General features: G+C 30.4%; 1 protein-coding gene across 1 annotated transcript; it reads right to left on the reverse strand.

The window, feature by feature from the left end:
- Positions 1-7,285: 7,285 nt before the first annotated feature.
- Positions 7,286-9,603, reverse strand: LOC107954872 (probable WRKY transcription factor 31). The gene is given in 5 exon segments (NM_001327627.1): positions 7,286-8,046; positions 8,328-8,441; positions 8,531-9,028; positions 9,125-9,223; positions 9,307-9,603. Coding segments are annotated over 5 exon segments (1,683 nt in total). The 5' UTR covers positions 9,538-9,603; the 3' UTR covers positions 7,286-7,305.
- Positions 9,604-24,777: the final 15,174 nt, after the last annotated feature.

Raw genomic sequence — 24,777 nt, forward strand, 5'->3', positions numbered from 1 at the left:
CATTTCTAGAATAAAACGGTTTTTTCGCTCAGCTACCCCATTTTGCTGTGGAGTATGTGCACATGAAGTTTGATGGATGATTCCCTTCTCAGAAAAAAAAATTTTAGTGTAGAATTAACATATTCACCCCCATTATCAGATCTAAGAATTTGTACTGAGGTTTTATATTGAGTAAGTACCATGTTATAAAATTCAATAAACTTAGAAGCTACTTCAGATTTGTGTCTTAAAAAATATACCCAAGTGACACGAGAACAGTCATCGATAAACAAAACAAAATACTGAAAACCAGAGTTTGACATAGAAGACCCAGAATATGGTGTTGGACCCCATACATCAGAATGAACAAGAGAGAAAACTGACTCTACTCTAGTATTAGATGGACTATATGACTGTTTATGACTCTTTGAAAATTTGCAAGTTTCACAAGACAAAGAACTACCACTAGAAAATAACTGAGGAAAAAGATTTTGAAGATAGCCTATTGACGGATGACCTAGACGTCGATGCCATAACCACCGTTGTCTTTCAACATTTCCTTGAGCTAGTACTACAACCCCATGTTGAGCCACCTCATCCACATAGTATAACCCATCTCTTTTAGTGTCACGCCCAATCACCTTCCCCGACTGAATATCCTGTAAAAGGCAAAAACCAGAAAACATTAGCACCATACAATTCAATTCTTTCGTAACATGACTTATGGAGAGTAGTTTGCAAGATAAATTTGGGACATGGAGACAATTCTTCAACTTCAAAGACGGTGATAATTCTATTGTTCCTGCTCCATGTACTGGAGACACTCCACCATTAGCACTCAGTATTGATACTTTCGTAGGAACAGTACTACTTATCAAATCACTTTGGTCATAGGTCATTGTATCAGTTGCACCGCAATCAAACAACCATTGGGAATTTTTTTGTGATCCGGGTACACATATATTTGCAGCACCAACATGGGATTTAAAACATGGAGAGGGTAACAAACTTTCGGAATCAATAAGTGGGGGGTTGGAAAAATAATTTCCAGCCCCTTTACCTATGTTAGAGAACATATTTCTGCCTTCTTCAATCCCGGCTGCCTGATTTGCACCTCCTATGTTTTCTCCCATTTGTTCTCCTGTCCCAACGTTGTTGTCTTGGCCAGTTGCTGCAGCTGCTGACCCTGTTGGCTGTCTTTCCTTCTGACGTGCTTTCCAACCATCGGGGAACCCGATTATATGGTAGCATTCTTCCTTCGAGTGTCGATGTTTTCCACAGTGAGAGCACCATAATTTAGAGCGGTCTACACCTCCACTACGTCGTGAGGAAGCTTTACCAACGTCCCATCGTGGCTTGGTGGAATAGCTTTGTCCAGTGGACACCTTCTCTGTCACTGATTTTCCTCCTTCCGAAGCGGCCACCAATGATGAAAGTAGGCCAGCTCCAACTCCTGAGGTGACTGTCGATGATAGATTTCCAGTCATAACTTTTCGACGATCTCGTTCCCTTTGAATTGTTGCATAGACTGCCTCTGAGGTAGGTAAAGGTTCTGTTTTCAGCAAATCTCTTTTATCTGAATCAAATTCTTCTCCAATTCCAGCGAGAAATTGATACAATTTCTGGTCCGATCTGAGTTTATTAAACATTGTGATGTCATCTGCACAAATCATAGGATTAGGTTGTCTGACTTCTATCTCCCGCCATAGTCTCTGCAATTTACTGTAATAAACCTCCAATGTATCTGTGCCTTGTTTCATTGTGTTTGCTCGAACCGTAAGATCAAACAATTGAACTCCTTCTCGTCCCTGACTGTAGGTTGTAGCCAGACCATCCCATAAATCCTTGGCTATTAGATACTCTGCATAGTCTGTAATTAACTCAGCTTCCATATTATCTAGCATCCAAGAACATACTAACAGGTCTGTTTGCTCCCATTTAGTATAGTCCAAGGTGCTTTTCTCCGGTGGTGCTGGAACTCCAGTGATGTGCCTTAACTGTCCTCTACTTCCGATTGCCATTCTCATCAAGCGTGCCCAAAGAGAGTAATTATATTGATTTAATTTTGTGCTTAGCATAACTGTATGATGACTTTGTAATGATTGTTGTGGCTGCAGATTTTGCAAGACTCTTGTCAATTGATCTGCCAAACTCGTTTCAGTCTGGTCTGTTTGCGTAGACCGCCGATCACTGCTACTCCTTTCATCTTCCATCACTAAGATATAATATATGATGGTTGCCGATAATTCAAATCCTAGGAAATCGAACCTGGCTCTGGTACCATGAAATAAAATAAAAAGATTTCTAGGAAAATTTACTCTTATTTTTCTGTACAACTCTTCTACAATATATATGCGTACATAATTCAAAAAAATAGAAGAAGATAACAACTACTTACAGCTGGAAAGAAAAAATATTCTACAGCTAAATAAATTTAAAACAGTTCAAAGATATTCTAAATCTACAATTCTGTTGTAAACAGGAATTCTGTTATGAACAGAATTCTTATCTCAGTCTAACATAATGGACTGGAATGTCAATCATCCTAATATAAATATTAGGTTGTATTCCCTTGATGAATATAAGAATTTTTCTTCACCAAAATTCTCATTTATGCACCATTTGCATCGTTCTCATCGAAAATCGATTAAAAGACTATTGTGATATCTCAAAATGCACATAAAAACTTGGCATTCAAATAGTAAAAGAAATAGATATACAACTTCATATGTATTCTAATTCAGATTAGGTAAGAGATCTTTTTCATTGAACCTTTACATCTAGTTATGTTACTTATTTTACTAGCACACTTCTCTCTTGGTCTTCAAAAAAGCAATATTCTATTTTACTCTCCTTTACAGAGGTTGAATATCGAGTTATAGTTGTTGCACTTGTTAAAACATATTGGGTCACACATTTGCTTTATGAGCTAAATTTTCCTATTACAAGCATTCCTTGAATATTTTGTGACAATGTTAGTGCTACATACATCTACGTCAATCTTGTCTTCCACGACAAAATGGAGTGTATATCAATTGATTTTCATATCGTTAAAGACCAAGTCCAAAATAAAGATGTTGAAGTTAACTATCTACATACTACTGGTCAAGTTGTTGACATCCTCATAAATCCATTTCTATTGACAACTTTTGAGCGACTCTTTTCTAAGTTGGGAGTTGCGGAGGCCACCACTAACTTGATGGGTGTAATAATTGTTGTTGACCTAGTCATTGATTTTTCTATTTTAATTATATTTTTTATTACTTATTTTTAAAATTCCATTATCTTATCTTTTCTGATTTATTTTTTGAATATAATTTTTATTTTTTGAATTTTCTTATCTCCTTATATCTAGTTCAATGGTTAGTGTAACCCCTATAAATACCTACCAAACACATAAAAAAACTCATAATTCATTCTTCAATATTCCCAAATATTTTATTAATGTCTATTAGATCGAGTGATAAGGAGCTTCCCTTAAATAAAATCTAAAGCTCAAGCCTTATGAATGGAGAAAATAATGTTGGAAAAGCTTTACCTTCCATTTAAAGGTTTGACCAAACGCAACTCTAGATTTTGTTGAAGCCAAAATGAATAATTTTATAAATTATTGATAAGAATTTTGAACTCTAAATTCTATTGATAATCATAATACAACTTCTCTATTATGTACACATAAATTTCAAGCCAAATATTGACTTTGAAAATTTGGAGTCAATTTTTTTATCAACTCGAAAAGGGTAACAATCTCTAGATATTTCTCTACAAAGAAAAAAACTTCTTTGATTCTTATCTTTAGTTGGTTTCGATCCAAGGGTTATCTAGACTTGATCTTGGAAAGATGTGAGTCATTTTAAGTGTCATGTTGATTTGCTCTTAAAAAGGGTTTGGTCCTCCTTTCTTCAATTAAATTGAATCGAAATGTGGCTTTTCTTCAGAAATAGCTTTTGACTTTCTCTCCTCAACTGAACTAGATAGAAAGGTGGCTTTTCCTCAAAACAAATATGGTGTTCGTCAGAATTTCTTCAAGTTTTTCAGTTTCTTCAGAGAACTTCTAGACTTTTAAACTTGTGAATGTGTAGAATAACTTGGTGGTGACTAGAGGTGTTCATGAGTTGGGTCTAAGTATGATATTAAAACACTTTATTCTTGCCCAAGCCCAACTTGACTTGAAATATGAACCTAAAATTTTGCCCAAGCTTGGTTGTATTTGTAAATAGTTGACTGAAACCCATTTTAGGCTCGTCCATATTATTTTTTAAAATATATATATTATTTTTAATTTAATATTTTTATTTATTAAAATTTTATATATTATCATCTTAATATTTTTTTACTCCTTACATTATAGTAGTATTAAAAATATATTTATATTTTTTATTAAAATTTTATATGTGTTCATCTTAACATTTTTTTAATGTTTATATATGCTACTGTAGATTTAATTTTTAGGTATAATAAATTACATAATATTTAAAAATAACATCACATAAAAATTACAAATTTACACAAACGGACTGTGCTGGACCAAGCTTAGGCATTGAATGTTCAAGCTCGATCCTAGCCCATACTTTAAACAAGTTTTTTTTCCCAATCACATTTTTCGGGCCTAATATTTTTTAACAAACCCTCTCAAATCTCAAGCAAGCCTTCGAGCTTGGACAAATAGCCCCGACCCATGAACAAGTCTAGTAGTAACTGCCTTTTATAATGCCAGTCATTTGAATAAAAGAGAATTTTTTGTGAAATGTAAATTCTCCATTTGAAGTGATTCATAAATTTCAACTATTTTATTTATTATCTATCTCTTTTTAATTTAATTAATTTAAAGATAAAATAATCATTCAATATTATCACTTAATTAATTTATCTTATAATTAATTTAAATTAATTTCATCAATTTCACCCATGATAATTTTGACTTGACTCATAATAACTTAACTTAACACGTGGTGCTTTGTAATTAATTCGGAAAATTCTTTGTTTGCATATTATTCCAAAATCAAGATACCATGTAGAGCTTAACTTTATGTAGTATGATATTCTCGAGATAAATGTAAAGTTTAGCCTCTATATGGTTTTTAGAAATATTCTCTATTTTTAATTTTAGAAAGCAATTTTTATTTTTTAATTTTTAAAAAATTAAAAATATGTTTGATAAATAAAAATAAAAAATTTCTTCCAAAAATGGAATTATGAAAATTCATTTGGTTACTTTATTCTTATTAGATTTAGATTTTAAAAACTTTACTAGAATAAAGGAGAAAGGGAAAAAACTTGACAAATTGATTTATAGTGGTTCGATTTAAATATCTACTTTCACTACCTTAATATACTTCAATTAAGAATTTCCCAATGAACTACTGTAAATTGTTACCTTTCAAAAAAAATGTATAACCTTTAAAATCTATCTTTTACAAAAGTTTAAATCCAATCTTCCTATCTAATTTTCTAAGACTAAACTAAAACCTCTCTCAACTATAAGCTCTTTCAATTTACAATTGATGAAAGGATAAAGGAAAGAAAAAGGCATCTCAAAGGTAAGTGTTTACAAAATCTGGCTCACTAGAACCCATACAATGATCTACCATAAAAGCTCTTAAGATTATGTACAAGAGAATAAAGGGAAAAAATGAAAATTTAATGAAAACCAAGGATTTACAATAAAACCTATATCTTGTAGAGTTGTTAATGAGTATTTATATCAAGAAAATGAGTTTTAGCTGTCGCAACACAAGTATCAATACCTATCAGGTGAGTATTGGTAGCTTTATAAAAATATAATTGTTAGTAGTCGTTATAATAATCAAGGTATCGATATTTTAAGGCATGTATCAATATCTTTAAAGCATGTATCAATACCTAATGAATAAGAATTGATACTTTGCTCTTCTAATTTATTCTATGATTAGTGACTTGCAATGTGTCAATACGTACACCTTTGGTATCGATACTTAGCCACGCAAGTTGCTTTAAAAACATTTTAAACACTTTAAAAGCAACTTGGAATTGACTCAAAAATATTGGAACAATATGAAATACAAGTAGAACATGTTTTTGAGTATTCTAAGGTTTTGAAAATGTTTAATGATATTTTCACAAAATAACTTAGGAATATTCCTCAGTGTATCAAAAAGAATTTGTTTATCCATGTTGTAATGATAAGAACTCTCTTCCCTCTCATTTACTTGGAATGGTGATCCGTAAGCATACAAATCCCTCTTATATTGATAATTAATAGATTTATATGATAAAAAATCATATCTATGGTGTTTTTTAAAATTAGATTTTTTTTATATTTTTGTTCTTGATTCAGTTTATATTCTTGAGTTAGTAATGAGTTCGCTTGAAAATCATTTATTTTTCGTAATGAATTAATCTTTCTTTATCATCTCATTTTATTAAATCTTTATTTTGAGCCAGATAATGTTGATTAACTCTATTTCTCCATTGTCCTGATACTAATTTAAGCCATCTATTCTGAAATAAATCGTATTGATGACGAGTCCTTAACCAATTTTTCCATTCATTCATTCCAAAATGCCTATATAAAAAAATTTTGCTGCATTTATATGAAATCAAGTTAGCATAAGAGATTTCATATTTAAAAATTGATGAAAAAAATATTTGTTCATGTATATTGATTTGAACCACTAACAATTCTTCAAAATTAAAAACCCAAAGCATTTTTAGTGAAGAGAATGAAAACATTTATTTTTTTTATAGTTGTCACATATTTTTATTTTTTAAATCATTTTTTAAAAAAAATCAACCAAACATTAAATTAGCTTAAATTGAAACCAATGATAGCCTTAAATTTTGAGATATCTAATTTAGCATTAGAAATGATGATTGAAAAAACCGACCAAAAGAAAGATGTAGTTGTGATATACAAACTTCAAGTTGTAGAAAGTGATAAGTAGGGAATAGGGATGGACCAAAAGTGGACACACCGAGTCCTTTTCAATCCGCCAAGAACAAGACCTCCTGAAGTGGGCAAAATACATGCTAAAAACGTGACCATCAATAAATAAAACAAACCTACTTGCCTTTATTTATGTATCCAAGTCAAACTAACCCCACCCGGAATATACACGCATTTTCTTCATTACCAACATTGCACGTAACTCCCCAACGTGAAATTTATAAAAAATTGAACACATTCAATAAATTTTTTTCGCCTTTTCTTTTTCAACTTTGCAATTCAGAATTTGACATGCAATTTGGAACAATTTATTAAAGGTTTAAAAAAAAACAACCTGCACACCCTTCTTCCTCAATAGAATAAAAAAAACTATAAAGAATAGAAGGGGATCTTAATTTCTTCTAATTTGCTGCAAAATTACTGGAATTGCTGATTTTATTGTTGCCATTGCTGTTGCTGTTACTAGTAGTGGTGGTAGTAGTAGTGACATTGCCATTGCTGTTGGTGGCAGACGTGAGGTTTGCTCCATTGTTATTAGTGACGTTGTTGGAGTGAGAACTCCCAATAATAGAAGTGATCGCGGCGGCCAATGCAGCGGTGAAGTTAGGGTTGGCAGCAATGGCGGCGGTGGCTGCGTTCACGGTGTCTGCAAGTGATTTTTGCTGCCCTTGTTGATGTTGGTGACTCATTTGAGGTTGTTCGATATCGTGAGACATTTGCAAACCGGAGAATTTGGATTGGTTGTAAAGTGCCTGGCCGAATATCTGAGGCAGCAATGGCAACGGTGAGAGCTGGGAATTAGGAAGATTGTGCGGTGGTGGGTTCGGGAATGGGACCTGGAATTGTCCTTCGGGTCTTGGGAACTGTAATGGGTTCGGGGTCTGGGTGAGATCCAAGGTGACGGTTGGGAATGGGGCGGAAGCTGATATGGTGGCCATGCTAGAAGAGCATGGGAGGAGTGTTCTTGTGAGGAAATTCGAGTTCATTAGTCCATCCGCACTCGACATTGAACCGGATAGCAACATTCGTGCAGCCGACGATGTCGTCGACGCCATCGCCATTGCTGCCGGAGGCAAAGGATGGTTGTGGTTGCCTTCATATGTTGTGATGAGAATCGTTCGATCTTCTGCACATCTTTGTACCTGTTACAATAACTTCATCTTAACTCGTATGAATATCTATATAACTATTTTTCCAATGATTATCAATAAATGTGAGCAAAATTAGGTTAAACACCAGCCACTAACTTATCAATCAATTATCTCCAATAATGTGAGGCAACTCCTCATGACTAGTCTCTATTATGTTAGTGTTAATTAAATTTCAAGTGCAACGAACTTTTGACGTTTGATAGTTAATGCAGATCCTTCACCAATCCCTAATTAAAATGAATATAACGCTTCCAAAGGAATGAAAAAAAAACCTGCTTTCTAACAGGGCAACCAGCGGCCATGGTACATCGATAATATGCTCGGGGACATGGATTTCCTTTGGCCATTTTCTGTCCATACTTTCTCCATTGGCATCCATCGGTAATCTTTAAGAAAAAGAGATTCCAAATCAATTTAACTTATAAAACAAATCATATAATTCGATACAATTCAATTCGATAGAATTAGAAAATACCATGGGAGCCTCTGATCTAGCTCGAACAGAAACCCGTGCCTTCCTCATGGTTGCCTCAGTTTGATCAACAGTTTTCGAAGAATTAAACCTTGGAACCTTATTACCATCGGGGCTATCTTCTCTTCCAATTCTCCGGCCTTCTTCGCTACTCCCACGCTTCCTCGATCTGAATTCCTTGGATGCTACCTCCACGTTAGGCGATCCGGACCAATCGTGACTCCTCCCTTCCGTCGAAGACAGCGATGGTTCATCCGTATCAACTTCCGCAGCAGCAGCAGCAGCTAAACCGAGATCCATAAATTGTCTCGGCACAATTAGTCCTCCATTAGATTTCTTTTGTTCATCGTTTTTTTCAGGTTTTCCATCTTGTTGTTGTTGCATAAGGGTGACCAGATGTTTTTGCACGGTGTTGTAGTTGCTTGTAACTTCGCTTAACATCTCCCTTAGCTGTTGATTCTCGGTGTTCATCCGTTCAAGCTCAACTTGTAAAACCGCTAGCTAAAAAAAACAAATCAATGGCACGTAAAAAAATTATAACATGATCTTAAATCGATCAAAATTTCCAATTCTACGGTTTTTAATCAAAAGGGTCACCTCATTTTTAGCTCTTTTATCTTCCATGTTTGAAGAGATACCATCATCCACTGAGGATTGATCGCTACTGGTGTTCGTCGTTAACAAATTCAAACCAGTCTGAAATTCAACAACAAAATATACATTTATATATGAATTCTAATTCTTCGATTCAAAACTAAAAGTGTGGGTTCGCGACTTACGTTAACGTTAAGCTCGAGTGCAGTTCGATCGATGGAGTCATTGATGTCGGTGGCATTGGCATGATCGGAATCATCAACGTGACCATCGACGAGTTTATGATTCTTTTCGGCGAAAAAATCCATTTCGCCGATGACCCTCCGGGGGATTTCATCGTTGGAACAGTTTAGATTAACAGGGAACTGAATGGTGGGTGGTGGAGGAGACCTGTTTGGTGTGGAAGCATCATCCATGGCGGACAGGGACACAGTCGTGGGAACCGAAGCTCTGGTGGTGCAGTACTTGGGATTGTCGTTGTTGTTGTTGAAGAGGAAGTGTGTAGGGGGGAAGGAATTAAGAACAGTTAAATATTGGGATCTGAATCAATGGAGAGTCCACTGGGTTTGGCCATAAATCAAGAGAGAAAGAGAAAAGTCTTTGAAAGGGGCAACGGACCAGGCAATAAAATGGGAGTTGAGACTTTAGAAGAAGACCAAACTGTAGTAAATATAGTTAGCTACCAATTTTCATTTAAGTGTGTTTCTTTTTCCTTTTCAATATTTCTTCTTTCTTTTTTCTTTTATTAGATTTATTGTCAAAATAAATATATATTACATTATATAAAGAGTCAAACATAATATATATTCAACAAATCTGAAAATAAACTTTAAATTTTTATTTAAAAAAATAATTAGGCAAGATGGAGATAAAAAATATATAAATGGTAGGTATTAAGACTAAAATTAAATTATTGAATGCTTAAAATAGTTAAAAATAAATTACATCATTTTATTTGTAATTAATATTATTATAAAGTGATATACGATAGAGAAGAATGGTAGCGTCACATCTCTACCTCTTTTTTTAATATTTGAATGATATATTGGAATTTTTATTTTGAAAAAAATTAAATCTAAATAAAAATCTTGAAATTACGACGAAATTATTAATATAAACTAATGGAAAGAAATAATATTATTATTACATACAATCATAAACATTTTTTTTATAATTAAAGTTGAAGAATGAATTTACTACAAACTAACGCTTTTTCCTTCAGGCTTCGGCTGTTCTACTAGTGTGAAATGTCCCTTACATACTTACCACTATTTCGTTTTCAAAGATTCTTAAACTGTTTGAAATTTTTAAAAGAAAATTAAAATAAATAAATAAAATATTACTCAAAACCAGCATCTTCTTTTAAAAAAATTCCAACCCCAATAATGTAGCATTAAATTTGGAATAGAATTATTTCAAGTTCATAAGTTCATGTCTGGAGTCTGAAATTATTATGATAATAGTTATATTTTTTTATTAAATTTGGAAATATTCTTAAATGTTAAATATTAATATAATAATATTTTTAATATTTTTAGTATTGCCTTTAAATGAAAAGGACATAAATAAATTTTAATTGACCAAGTTTTTCGTTTTTCATTCAAAGCTTTTGCCTTTTCTTTTTACCTAAATAAAACTTGTAGTAGTTTTTATTTTTGAATAATTATCTGTCACAAGAAAATATAATGTGTCTTATGTATTAAAATCACATGATCAATCTAGGGTTTGATTCCAATGGAACAAAATGTAAATATAATCCAATAATAAAATTAAGTTAATATTTTTTAAATGTTACAATAGTCTACTAAAAAAAGAACATAAAAGAGATAAATATAAAACTATACAAGAACTTTGATATAATGTATAATTTGATGCATGAAATTTAATTTCGTGCAATTATATATACACATTAAACTTTATTTTTCGTTCAAATGTATACGTACATAAAACTTTGATTTAATTTCAATTGTATGCATTTAAAGAAATGAATACATCAATTTATTTTTTGTATTGGGTAAGTATAATTATTTGTGTATGTAATATGTAAACATGAAATGATGTTATATTGATAATGGCGTTGATTGTTTATAAAAATTGAATCAAATCAAAATGTCATGTATAAAAGTGCAATGTACAATATTACACATTACACAAAAGTTCATGTGTAGTTGTGTACTATTCGCTTTTTCATTAAATCGAAGTTGTTGATGAGAGAATCGTTGAAAATTATTTAGTTATGGTGGTGTCCCTGGCTTACAGAGAAAGAAATGGATTTTCTTTAAAAAAGAAGAAATATCAAAATTAGTAATAAATATGGACCTAATGAAATAATTGACCTTATATCTCTACTTTGAAAGCGGAATATAGTTACTAGATTATAAAACTGACTTTTTGAAACCCCAATTTACATTAATATTTGATATAATTAATATTAACATTTTGAATTTAATAATTAAAAACTTACACTCTCTATAAATGATACATAAATCCGAAGCTAAAAGGGCTAATTGTTAAAAGAATATAATTAAAAATTATATATAAAAATATGAGAATTTGAAAAATCCAAAGAGAGCAGCCGCCAATTAATCATATCCATCCCTGCATATGTTGGCTTCTTAATTCCCTTGTGGACGTAAAAAAACTCCAACACTTATCAAAAAATATATTTAAAAAATTATAACGACCCAAAAATTAATAGTTTTAGAAAGTGCGATTTTAGGATCCCATTTTCGTAAATCGGACATGTAAATAATTTTATTAAATATTTAATGAATTATATTATAGGTGAATTAAATCTTGGATAGATAATTTTAACAAATTAATGATTAAATAAAGTACAGTGACTAAAATGTAAAATCGGTAAAAGTTCAATTGTTAGAGAATCATTAATTAGAAACAAGAAGCAAGGATTAATAAGGAAATTATACCTTTCTAAGTTATAAGTGGACGGTTAGGTAATGTAAATTATTTTAAAATATTATAAAATGTAAAATGTATGTATATTATTTTAGCCTAGTGGAATGAAAGAGAACTAATCTCTTTTCATCCTTGCATGCCGAAATTGGAGAAGAAGAACAATGAAGTTTTCGCCTTAGGTGTTCAATTGGTTAGTTCAATTTAGTCTCTCTTTTTTTGTAATTTTTATATTTTTAAAATTTCGGGAGTTTAATTTAGTTGATTCATGTATTAATTTTCAAAACTATTAAAGTTTTAAAACGATGCCATTGATTAATTCTTTAAGTTTTAGGTGTTAAATTGATAGATTTTAAACTTAAGAGTGAAATTTAAGCTTAAGAGTGAAAAAGGACTAAATTATGTAGTTAATTTATAGTTTTGTACTATAGTAACTAAAATGCACAAATTTCAAAATCTAGGGTAGAAATGAATAATAGGAGGTCCAAATTAGACTATAGTGAAAGCATGTTGAAAATAAGAGTTCTAGATTGAAAGTTATGTTAGTATCAGTTTTAGGGACTAAATTGAATAAATTGTAAAATTCACATAAATTTGTAATTGAGTGTGAAACTGATTTTATTTTGATGAATTATTATGTTTTTTCTTAATCTGTAGCTAATGCCGACTCGGATTCCTCGAAAAAGAAAGGAAAAGACAAAGCCATCGACGAATAGCTCGAAGTTTATGATTTGTATGTATCTATAGTCTGAAACTACTTCGATTGTTGCTATTATGAACTATATTGTATGGTAAGATCATAAGGTGAGATGCAAATGATAACAAGATCTTAATTAAATTGATTGAGATTGGTTGTTACGATAAGGACTAAATTGAATAGTTTAGAAAATGTTGAGTATTGGTACAAATGTGTAATTGAATCTATATTGAGATGAATTATGTTGCTATATGTATGAACCAATGATTTGATGATGAGATTATGATATGAATTGAGATATTGACTTATAAATGGAATTGAAAAATGGTTACCATATTAAATGTTCAGGCAGAGTTAGGTATAATTGGCATACCATAGGATAGGAAGAGTTGAAGGTTTTTACTACTTACGAGTCGAGGAGTGCTGGGTACACCTACTTTTCAGTTATACCGACTAGTGCTGGGTGCAACTTATTATTTAAGATTTATTTGATAGGCACTAGGTGTCAAACCAGTGTGATTAGTTGGATCCGCGTACCCGTCCGAATGTAAGTCAAGTTAATAGGGGGTTAAAAGCATAAACCGGGATAATAAATTATGGAATGAATTGATATAAATACTGTTGGTGTTCATTGGAATAGAATTCTGAGATTTTAGAATAAAAACATGTAAATCAACCATTGAAATAACAATTATGATATGAAACGAAATATGATATTATATTAATAAGTGAATGCAATGAAATAGGATGATCTAGAAATTAAATTGTATATGAACCTTATGATCTTTATCTCATGCCTTTATATAAATTATATTTATATATATATGATTTAATGTATAGATTATAGAAATACCACTGAGTTTATACTCAATGTAGGTTTTTATTTCTCGTGCACAGGTTAGGTTTCAATCATGTACGCTTGCCAATATCAGCATCTAGCCGTGATCTCAGACTCATCATGTTGGTGATGTTTTGTTAATTTAGGTGGCATATACCTAAGGGGTCTTATGTTTATATTAAGCTAAGATGATGAATGTTTTGGGATTTTGATATAGATGGTGCATATGTGATGTTAATGGATAATAGTATGAATCATGTATATATTACATGTGGTGATATGTTTGAAGTGTAAATGAGTGTGTTGATATAACATGGTACGTAAACTAAATGGGCATTAAATGAGTTTGATGTTTTGATGATGAATAAGTTAGTTAATAAGTACCATAGTTGAATGGATGATAAATGATATGATTTGGATAGATAGTTGAATGAAATGCTTGGTATACATTTTGATATTAGCGTAAAGAATGAGGTAAGGAATGATGCTTGCAATTAATTGTGTGTACATGAATTGAATGTGTTAGACATTGATCAAGTAGGTTAGCATTCACTTAAGGTTTGATTGATGATATGAAAATAATATGGAATATTTGATGATTAGAGTTGAATTGTATGTTGGATGTTTGTATTTGTGAGTTATATGATAGATATTTAAGGTGCTTTATGATATTGATTGAAATGTTAAGGTTTAGGCATGAAATAGGTAGTTCAAATGAGGTTTTTGACCACTTCTGAATATAAGTATCGATACCCTGGCATTAGGTATCGATACTTGACCATTTGAACAATTTTCTAAACAAACAGAATGTCAAAAACGTATCGATACTTAAATGGGTATCCTTAATTTCAATAAGGTATTGGTACCAAACAATCAAGTATCATTACCAAACCCTTAATTTTGAAATTTTACAATTTAGTCCTATTTCATGCTCGAACTTCCAATTTAGGTACATCTATACTCAGTTTAAATAGATTTGAAGTGTATGTTTGTCATTGTCCAAGCTAATTTAATATGAAATGTTGACAATGTTGCTCCAGCAACGTATGTGACATCTCATTGCTTGGACCCAATGATCGAGTCGAGTAATAGGGTGTTACAAAAATATAAAAAAATCAGTTCAATCGTCTGATTCCCAATGCAATGGGTCTATTGGATTTCTCCAGACCGATACCCTTGTCAATTTCAGTCTATCTAGTCCAACCGACTAATCCAATCCAATTTAAGTTTTTATGAATTTTTTTTTTAGAATTTTTATAAGCTTATATCAATTTTAATAATTTTAATTATTTTTAATTATTTTTAATTATTTTTTAAGAATTTTAATATGTTTTTACTTTAAATATTTTAAATAAGTTTTATTAATTTTATAATTTTTTACAATTTATTAGATTTATTATATTGTTAATAATATTTATAAGTTTTCATAATTTCTATAAGTTTATATCAATTTTAATATTTTTTAATTTTCAATAATTTTTTTAATTTTTTAATCATTTTATAGGAAAAACATTAGATTAAACCAAAATTTGCCATGTATCACCATCTAATTGATCCTTTAATTTATTTTAACGGTCAACATGGTCAATAACGGAAACTGTTAATGGATGAGCTTAATTGATTATTTTAGATAATTGCAGTGGCTTAATTGAGTCAAATTTAATATAGGGCTTAATTTGTTTTTTTTTTAATTTTCTAAAGGCTTTTTTTTGCATATAAGCTTTTTAAAAAGTAATAGTTAATTATATTATAATAGTAAAAATGGGCTCATTTGAGCCGAATGGAGCTTCAGCTTGGTTTAATTGAATTTGAGCAAAGTTTAAGTTCAAAATCTTGTATGCAAGCAGGTTTGGTTTAAAGGTGAAAAGAAAAGTGGGATGGCGTTAACTCTTTGTAGAGGAAGAAGATACGCTGGGGCGTAGTACCAAAGGGGTTAAAGATGATGGCATGGGATAGTCAAAAAAAGTTTGACCCCAAAGCCAATCTCGTATAAGGATTACTTAATGGGGAAATATTTGGGAGCTATCGACCAGGATTCTTCTAAGCTAGAAGATATGCAAATGGATAAAGAATTAGAGGAAGAAAAGAGGGAGGTCACTGAAAGTGACCAAGAAAATGATATCCATATCAAACTCTCTAGGAAGAACGGGAAACTATCAGAAGTCATTGCACAAATACCATTATGGTGAAGGTGTTTGGAAAATCTGATGGGTACAATTATTTGTAGTTCAAACTATACAACTTTGGAACCAAAAAAATGACTTTGAGCTAATCGACTTAGGGTATGGGTATTTTCTAGTCAAGTTTCTATTGAGAGAAGTTTTCACTTTCACACTGAAAGTAAAGAAAACTATTTCTAGTTCTATGTTTGATGTGAATCGTTTGAGCCCACACTTGAAGTGGTTCATGGTACAAGAATAGCTGAGAATGTCGTTTGGTTGAAAGTCGGGAACGACAATTATCCATCTAGTCGAAAACACAAGTGTGATTTAGGTAAAGGGTTTATTGCTATAAATATCACAAACCGGCTCAGTTTTCAAATTTTTTTTTTGTTGTGTAAAAAATTGTTTTCCAACTGAAGTTTTTCCAACAAACCATTACATCTTCCTTCATGAAAAGTCAATTACTATCAAATAGTAATCAAGTCATTCATTACAAAGACAAACAACTCGTGGCCATATTTACTTTTCATCTATTATGTAATGCCAATGAAAGGATCTCATTTACCCATGTCTTGGGATATAAATTTCATTATTATGAATGATGCTACATACTGTAGATGTCGTATAACCAACGCACCAACTTTTTGGTCCTTATCTATTTTAACTTAGGATTTTACTTACATCAAAGTATACGAGTCACACATACATTGTCCATCATCCACTCAGGATTAAGATATGTCACACTTTGAACATCACAAGTGAATAAATCCATAAACAGATTCAAGATCTATTCTTCTTGGGTTTAGTCCGATGTACTGTTAGTCCAGTTAGTTATATCTATGTCTCTATCTTCCGGGAGTCATCTGCTTCGATGCCCAAGGTAGGACATCTCTCCAATTGGACTTGATAGATATCGTATTAGACTTTCAATCGGTTTGCTCATTTCCGATTAGACTAAGGACATGTTTAGGTTCGTTTACTAATATAAGTTGTCTTTTTGTATTACGATCTGACCACATAATACTACTTAGTATTAGTTTAAACATTAAACAACCAGTGAGCTAATATTTACGTCTATTTTCTTGGCATGCAAAAACCACATAAGAACAATATACAAGAGTATTAATGTAATTCATAAATAACTTTATTAATCAATATGTTCGAAAATATTATAAATATACATAAACAAAAATACTACACTTAAGGCATCGAGTACAATAATCTCCCACCTACCCTAGTGAAGTAGATGACTCACATTCCGCATTCTCATACCCTCCATATGTATATGACAAGGATTAAAATTTTTGTTGCACTTTATAACTTAATTTAAAGAATTAGTAATTCTTATAATTGAAAACTTGCATCAATGTAGTGGTTTATTAAATTTAAAAAAATCATTTAAATTTGACTAATAATAAAGGTGTATTGGGAAAACCACACAATAATGGAATTTAAATATAATTAATTGACATATTTAGATAATCATAATAATTAGATTTAAGTGTAATCGAAGCATTCAAATACTTGCTTCAATTCTTAGGGAGGAGTTGAGAATTGAAAACTATGCAGGTAATTAGTGTTGATGACTTTTAAATTTCTTTTTATTATTTATTTTTTGAAAAATTTTAATTATACAATTATGTCATTACAATTTATATTAAGAAATATAACTTAAAAATTAAAATGACAATGAATTAATATTGTTTTGTAAATATAAAAACGTAATTAGTATCCAAATAATTACATATTTTTATCATTATTATGTTAACTCTATTTCTTTTCTTATTTTTTTTCATCATCTTTCACCTTTGAAAACTGAGGTTGAGACAAGTAGGACCCAAATCCAATAAATATGAGAGAAAACATGTAGAAAACGTGATTCAAATAATTGAGTCTATGTTATATCTTCATTATAAAATAAAAAATAAAAAAATATTATTAATGCGTAGAAATCCTCTTGTGTTTCTCAGCTCATCTCTTTGCTTTCTCTCGTGACTCTGTTCGTCAATTTTGCCTAATTATTATGGTGTGAAGTTGAATTTTTTGCACTTTCTCTCCAAAATTTCTGTTTAGATTTTTAAAGTTTGAATTCCAATTTTTATGTACCATTCTACTCGTCATTATTAAGTATATAATAATATAAATTATGTTAAATATGGTTTTTGTTATTATTAAAAAATAAAATATAAAAAACTAATAATAATTTGAGTGTGAAAGCATTAGTAGAGTTAGTGCTCTACTTGTAAGGTTAAATTTTGCTATCAGTTTTTGTACTTTGTGAAATTTGAAATTTTGGTCTTAACCTCAACAGTAGCAGTTAAATTCAATTATTAATCTTGTACTATGTGTACAATTATAGATTTAGTCCATTTTTTTTCCAATTGGATCATTCTAAGTCCCTAAACTATTTGAATTTTGAAATTTCAGTTTTAACACGAAAGACAATTGATAATCTATTAATTGTATTTTTAGTGAGTAATATGTAAAATAATAAGCTTATATGACCTTAAAGATATGATAATATGTTTGGCTCATCAAATTTTGAAAATAACGAAACATTACTTAATGAATTTAATAATTATTGTTTGGTAAGGATTGAAATTTTAAATTTTGAAAAGTATAGGGACTAAAAATGACTAAATAAAAGTACAAGGATTAAATTAATAACTTTTTGCTAAATATAGGGACTAATAGCAAAAATTAACCTTACTTGTAATGTAGCAGTATGGAAGCCCTGGTACCGAGAATTAGATTGCATTTTGCCCTCTCTAATAAAAAAAATAGACAAATTAGTCCTTGTACATTAGATAAAAGAGCAAATTGATCCTTTATGTTAAAAATTTTGTCCAATTTTATTGTTAAAACTGATGTGGTTAACAGAATAATCAAACAATGACATGTAACATGTCATATGTACCTCATGCAGACATATAAAGATCAATTTTTAACAACAAAAATGGATAGAGTTTTCAACAAAAAGACCAATTTGCTCTTTGATTTAACGTATATAAACTAATTTACTCATTTTTTAAGTAAAAAAGATAAAATGCAATCTAATACTTAACACAAACTTTTATAATACTTTTACTTCATATAGCACATGCAAAAATTTCTTTGGTGAGGCTTAGTCACATAAAATTTGAGTTCACATTCAACTACCAGTTTTTTTTCCTTCTTACAAAAACGTGTAACCATTTGAGTTTGACTTGCGGTGACCGACCAGATTTATTTATCCATTTTAAGTATTGTTAGTTGATTATGATCTTTTTCTTGTCTTGGGCTACTTACTAATCAGAGATTTATTTTGGTTTTTATAAATTTTTTAATATTTAATTTTAGTCTTGAGTACAAGTATATAAAATATAGTAAATTATAGTTTCATCCTCAAAGTCTTTTTATTTTTTTCTCCTTCAAAGTTTTTATTTTTATTTTGACTGCTGTCGAAACCATCTTTTTGTGAAAACGAAAAAAACTTAGTTAGTCGACTTAAAAATGAAAATTGGAGTCGCCATCGATCTTTTATTGAGGTGTGATCGGATCACCTTGAAAATAATTTTAGGTCTGCGAATTTTGAGAAAATAGGTTCGGGAGTCGGTTACGCACAAGGAAGGGTTAGCACCCTCGTGACGCCCAAAATTGGTACCGAATTGATTGTTTAATGTCTTAATGTCAAAATTTTGAAAAGATTTTAAAATACGATCCTTTTATGGATGATAAGACTCACTTATTTCAAAGAAATAAATCATCACACTAAGTAAGTTAGAGTGCAACATTTCAAATCCTCAAAATTAAGTTTGACTTTTAAAATCTATACATCTTGAGAAGGGTATTTGATTATTTGGGTCAAATGAGAAAATCAAAACCCAGTAAGTTAGGGTTCGATTTCACAAAATACCTAAATATTGAATATTGCCTTTATTTCCATTTGTTAGAAAAATCCTCGTCTCGAGAAAACAACATGCCCTACCCAATGCATTAGGATACAACGTATCGAATTCCCGAGAATGAGCTTTTATTTATGTGTTTTGATTAAAGCATATCCTCGATTATTTAGATTCAACGAGGAAAATTGGAACCCAATACGTTAGGGCTCAATCTTTTCGAAGATCCCAAATGTCGAGTATTGCGCCATTTTTGAAAACTTTTTGAATAAAAATGCTCTTGGTATTTGAATGATATTGAACGTAATCTTTTGAACAAACAAAACAATGAAATAATAACGTACAACGCGAAATGGTGATTCGTAAATTAGAATGTACGTTAATGAATAATCAATAAATAAATTTAAACAAGGATGGCAATAATTATCTCAACCATATATCATACGAATACCAACATTGGCAAGTAATAGAAGACTAATTGAAGCCAAGTAAATTTACATAAAAATGAATGAAATATACAAATTTAAACACAATTTAAGAAATAAGTATAATATATGAATTAAAATGTTAAAATAAATTTAAATAAATTAACAATATTGAAATAAGTTGAAATAAATTAAAAATGTGAAAATATTTGAAAGGGATAAAATATCTATATAATAATATGAAATTAATAATAGATTATGTATGTATGGATAATGAAAATAATTTAATATGAAATATGTACGCATATAATATTATTATATAATAGCATTATAAAAAATATTTACAAATCTAAAGATATGTAATGGGTGAATTTAGAGGAAATATATTATAGAATAAAATATAAAAAATGTATATAAAACATATTGGATTTACATGAAAATATATATAAATGTGGAACTTTAAATAATGATATATAATAAATTTTGAACAATAAAACATGGTAAATTTATAATATAATAATAATAGATTCAAAATAATAATATACTATAATATTGAAATAGTATTAATAAAATTAAAAAATATATTAAACTTAAACAAAAAAAAGAGTTAAATTTTAAAATAAATATATCAAAAAATAAAAATAAAAAAATAAAAATGTAAACAGCATAAAAAACCAAGTACATTAAATTAAATAAGTATGGACAAAATTGTATTAAATTCGAAATAAAAAGGAAAAAAATGAAAATAAAACAGAATTGAGGACCAAAAGGGAACGCGCGAATAACATGGGGGCTAAAGAAGAAAATATCCTCAGCTCCAAAACGCTGCGTTTCAGCATGGACCAAAGCATAATCAAGTCGAACATATGGGACCAATTTAGAAAATAAAGAAAGATCAGATTGAAACTACGAAACAAATCAGAGGGACTGATGGCGCAAATGTCCCCTCCAAGACCAAAACGTGCGGGTCTTACCACGCTCGGGTCGGGTCATCGGGTTATGGCCATAAACCCCTAAACGGCGTCGTTTCGTTCAGTAAATAAAGGCTAAACTAAGCCTAAAACCAACAGATTTTCAATCTCTTTTTCAAAAAACTAAGAAACCCTAAAAAATGGTCTTTTCTCCCCTATGCGCCGCAATCCCGAAATCCCCATTCATCTCCTATTTCGGACGGAATGAACGGAGCTCCGTTGGTGCGCCGTTTCGCCTTTAACCTCCTTCCGGCTCCGATTGCGACGAAGTAAAAGGCAAGTCGGCCACCAGGTACGTGATCTCTTTCCTTTTTATTATTTTTTCCTTAACCTTTGTTGAGCAATCAGTCACTCGAAACACACAAAAAAAGGGATTAACAGACGAAAACCAAAAAAACAAAACAAAAGTTTGAATCACCTCTTGTATTCTAATTTTTTCTCTGATTTATATTTCAAATCTCCATAAAAAAAACTTACCAATCTTCTATCTCCTCTTATAGTCGAATATAAAAAGTAAATAAAAATACAATATTTGTTCTCTCTTTTGTGTTTTGTTTGCGTTCGTAGGTACGTCGTACGGTGTTAGGGGACGTGGCAAGTACGGAGGCTAGCTGGGGCGTGCGTGGCGCAGAGGCTCGACGCGTGCTGAAGGCAGGAGCGACGCACCAACCATTAGGGCTTCCGACTTTTGCTTGCGTTGAGGCTGGGCTAGGGTTTCTGCATCTGAATTCGTTTTGGGCATGGGTCGAATTCGGGCTGATGCTTAGGATCGGGTTTAGTTTTAGTTTTTTTTAATTGTAATTGTAATTGGGCTGTGTAAATGGACATTTGGGCTAAACTTAAATATTTTGTTTTTCTTTTCTTTTTTATTTGGTTTAACAAAATGGGCCGGGCAAATTGGCCTATTACAACTGCTTTATAATATTTGTAATTTATTATTGACAATAAATATTTTATGCTATGAATATCTTATTAAGTGGATGTTCGTGAGTATAACTCTACAATATTCAGAATAAGTTCTCAATTAAAATTACGTGGTAAAATATTACTGATGAGAACTTGCAAGAGAGAAAACTTATGTATGAAAAGTCATTGGTTATGTACCTGTTTTACACTTGGAAAATAATACCCACTCTCAAAGTTTGCTATTAATAGATTTTTTGGCATTTGAAGATTTTGGCATATTCCCTGAAGCGAATATTGCATATCCCTGAAGTGAATATTACATATAATTATTTGGAAATTATATTTATTAACTTGGTGGCATTATAGACTTCACATTGATTTAGACATTTCCAGTAGCAAATGTCACAATAGTACTTATATGTGGATACAAATTAAAAGGAATGATAATAAATTTATCAATTTGTTACAATTTAGTACAATTGAAACACGTGTTAAAGTAAACCAAAAGTTTACTAATACAAATGCGTTTACTACTTGGGGTGACCGGTTAGAACATCCTGGATCGTATATGATGCAAAAATTAATTTAGAATTCATATGGACATCCATTAAAGAACCAGAATATTCTTTAATTTAAAAGAATTCTCATATGTTGCTTGTTCTCAATGAAAATTGATTATTAGAAACTCACTAGCTAAAGTTGAGATTTTATGTCTTGCATTTCTGAAACAAATATGCACCATTCATCCACCATGTGGATATTTTTGATATTATATTATTTTGGTAGATGCATCTAAAAATAATCACATATGTGATATCAATTTGCAACATGTCGTTTGCAAGATTGTTTGTTTAAATTATTAATTTTAGATTATACAATTAAAACAATTCATCTTGCTAATGTTGGTGAGTTTACATCCCAAGTTTTCAATGATTATTGCATGTCAATTGGGATAAAAGTTGAACATCCTATAGCTCATGTTCACATACAAAATGATTTAGCTGAATTGTTTATCAAATGCCTCCAACTAATAGCTAAATCATTAAGTATGAGAACTAAACTTTCAATTTCAACATGATATTTTGTTGATTTACAAGTTGTACGCATCAAGCCAATAAGTTATAAATACTCCCATTACAATTGGTTTTTGATCAAGAGATAAATATTTCTCATCTTTGAATTTTTGTAAGTGCGTATATGTTCCATTTGCTCCACCACGACACACAAAGATGAGTGAATTCTCAAAAAAACTTGGGAATATATATTAATTACAAGTTTCTTTATACTATTAGATGTTTTTAATGTATTTGATATTTAATTGTAACATGATTTGTGATTACAATTTTGATTCGATAGTTTTCCCAACATTAGAGGGAGAGAAATAATAACCTGTAATGAGTTAGGGGAAGAATAATTTGAACTAGAAGTTCAATAAGGATAACTCATTACAAGTTAATTGTTAAATGTATTTACAAACTTAATGAGAATACCAATTGCTATATATCATCTAATATTTTAATTTGAATCAAAGTCCCAGTAGGACAATCAGTTAGAATAAATAATAGATTATTCGGTTCCAAATATGAAAATTCTTCTAGATGGTCATATAGTGGAGGCGGGTGCTCAAAAGAGATGCAAGACATAACTAATAAGTAAAATTCAGAAGAGATTCAGGTACCTAAAACTGAATTTTAAAATAATGAAAATAAGAAATCTCGGTAAGTTATGTCAATTCAAGAAAATATGGAACCGAATGATAAAAGTGGTTGACAATGATTTTGCATGCAATATTATTATTGAAATGATGAAATAAAAAGAGGATCCTAAATAAATCTATTGAGAAATACAGATATAGAATAAATTGATCAAAATAGAAAGACACAACTCAAGTACAATTAAATTTGTGAAGTTTTTGGACCAGTAGTCCAAATATCTAAAGGTATAAAGCTAGTGAAGGTGCAATTAAAGTAGTTTTGCAAAAGCGGAATATGAAGTTTTTTGATAAGTCCTGGCATTGATTATGAAAAGATATAATATTCGTTTGTGGTGGATGCAATAACCTTTAGATATATTATTAAACTGACAATTCATAAAAGATTTAACTTGTGTCTAATGGTTATTGTTACAAACTTTTAAGAATCACTATATAGTAAAGTTTATATTAAAATCATTGAAGGATTTAGGATGCTAGAAGCATATTGAATTTCTCAAGAAATTATTTATTGATATGAATTGAAATAATTTGAACATATGTGGTAAATTTGACTTAATGAATAGTAGTTGAAGGAAGATTATAAAGTGATCCAAAATACCTATTTGTATTTTTATAAAAGAATCGTGATTAAAGTTTGATAGTCACTAAACTAACTATAAATACGAATAAGGCAAGCGCACCTATTGAACAATAGTATAATTATGGTGATTAGGTAATATCGTATCCACGAGGACTAAAAGTACAACTAATTATCGTTTTTCTATTATTTAGTCAACAAATTGGAGTGATTGTTTTTAATCTAAAATTACTAAACTAATTTAACTAAGAACGCAACAGAGAATAAAATAGGAAAATAACCGAAGATAACCAATGAAATAAACAATACCCAAGAAAGAATCCACCTAGACTTCACCTATTATGATGAATCTGAATTAAACGATTTATTCACTTGTGTCTTAATCTGTAGAAATCTCTAAATTATGTTAATATGTCTTTCGAGAGTAAGAAATACTAACTTTAGGTTGATTAATTGAAATCTCTTTCTAATTAAAACCCTATTGTCGCATTAACTCGATCTATGGATTCCTCTATTAGATTTGACTCTAATACGGTAGATTTATGTCGTCCTATTTCTAGGATTGCTTGCAA

This window comes from Gossypium hirsutum, chromosome D07, assembly GCF_007990345.1.
Source record: "Gossypium hirsutum isolate 1008001.06 chromosome D07, Gossypium_hirsutum_v2.1, whole genome shotgun sequence".
Taxonomy (NCBI): Eukaryota; Viridiplantae; Streptophyta; class Magnoliopsida; order Malvales; family Malvaceae; genus Gossypium; species Gossypium hirsutum.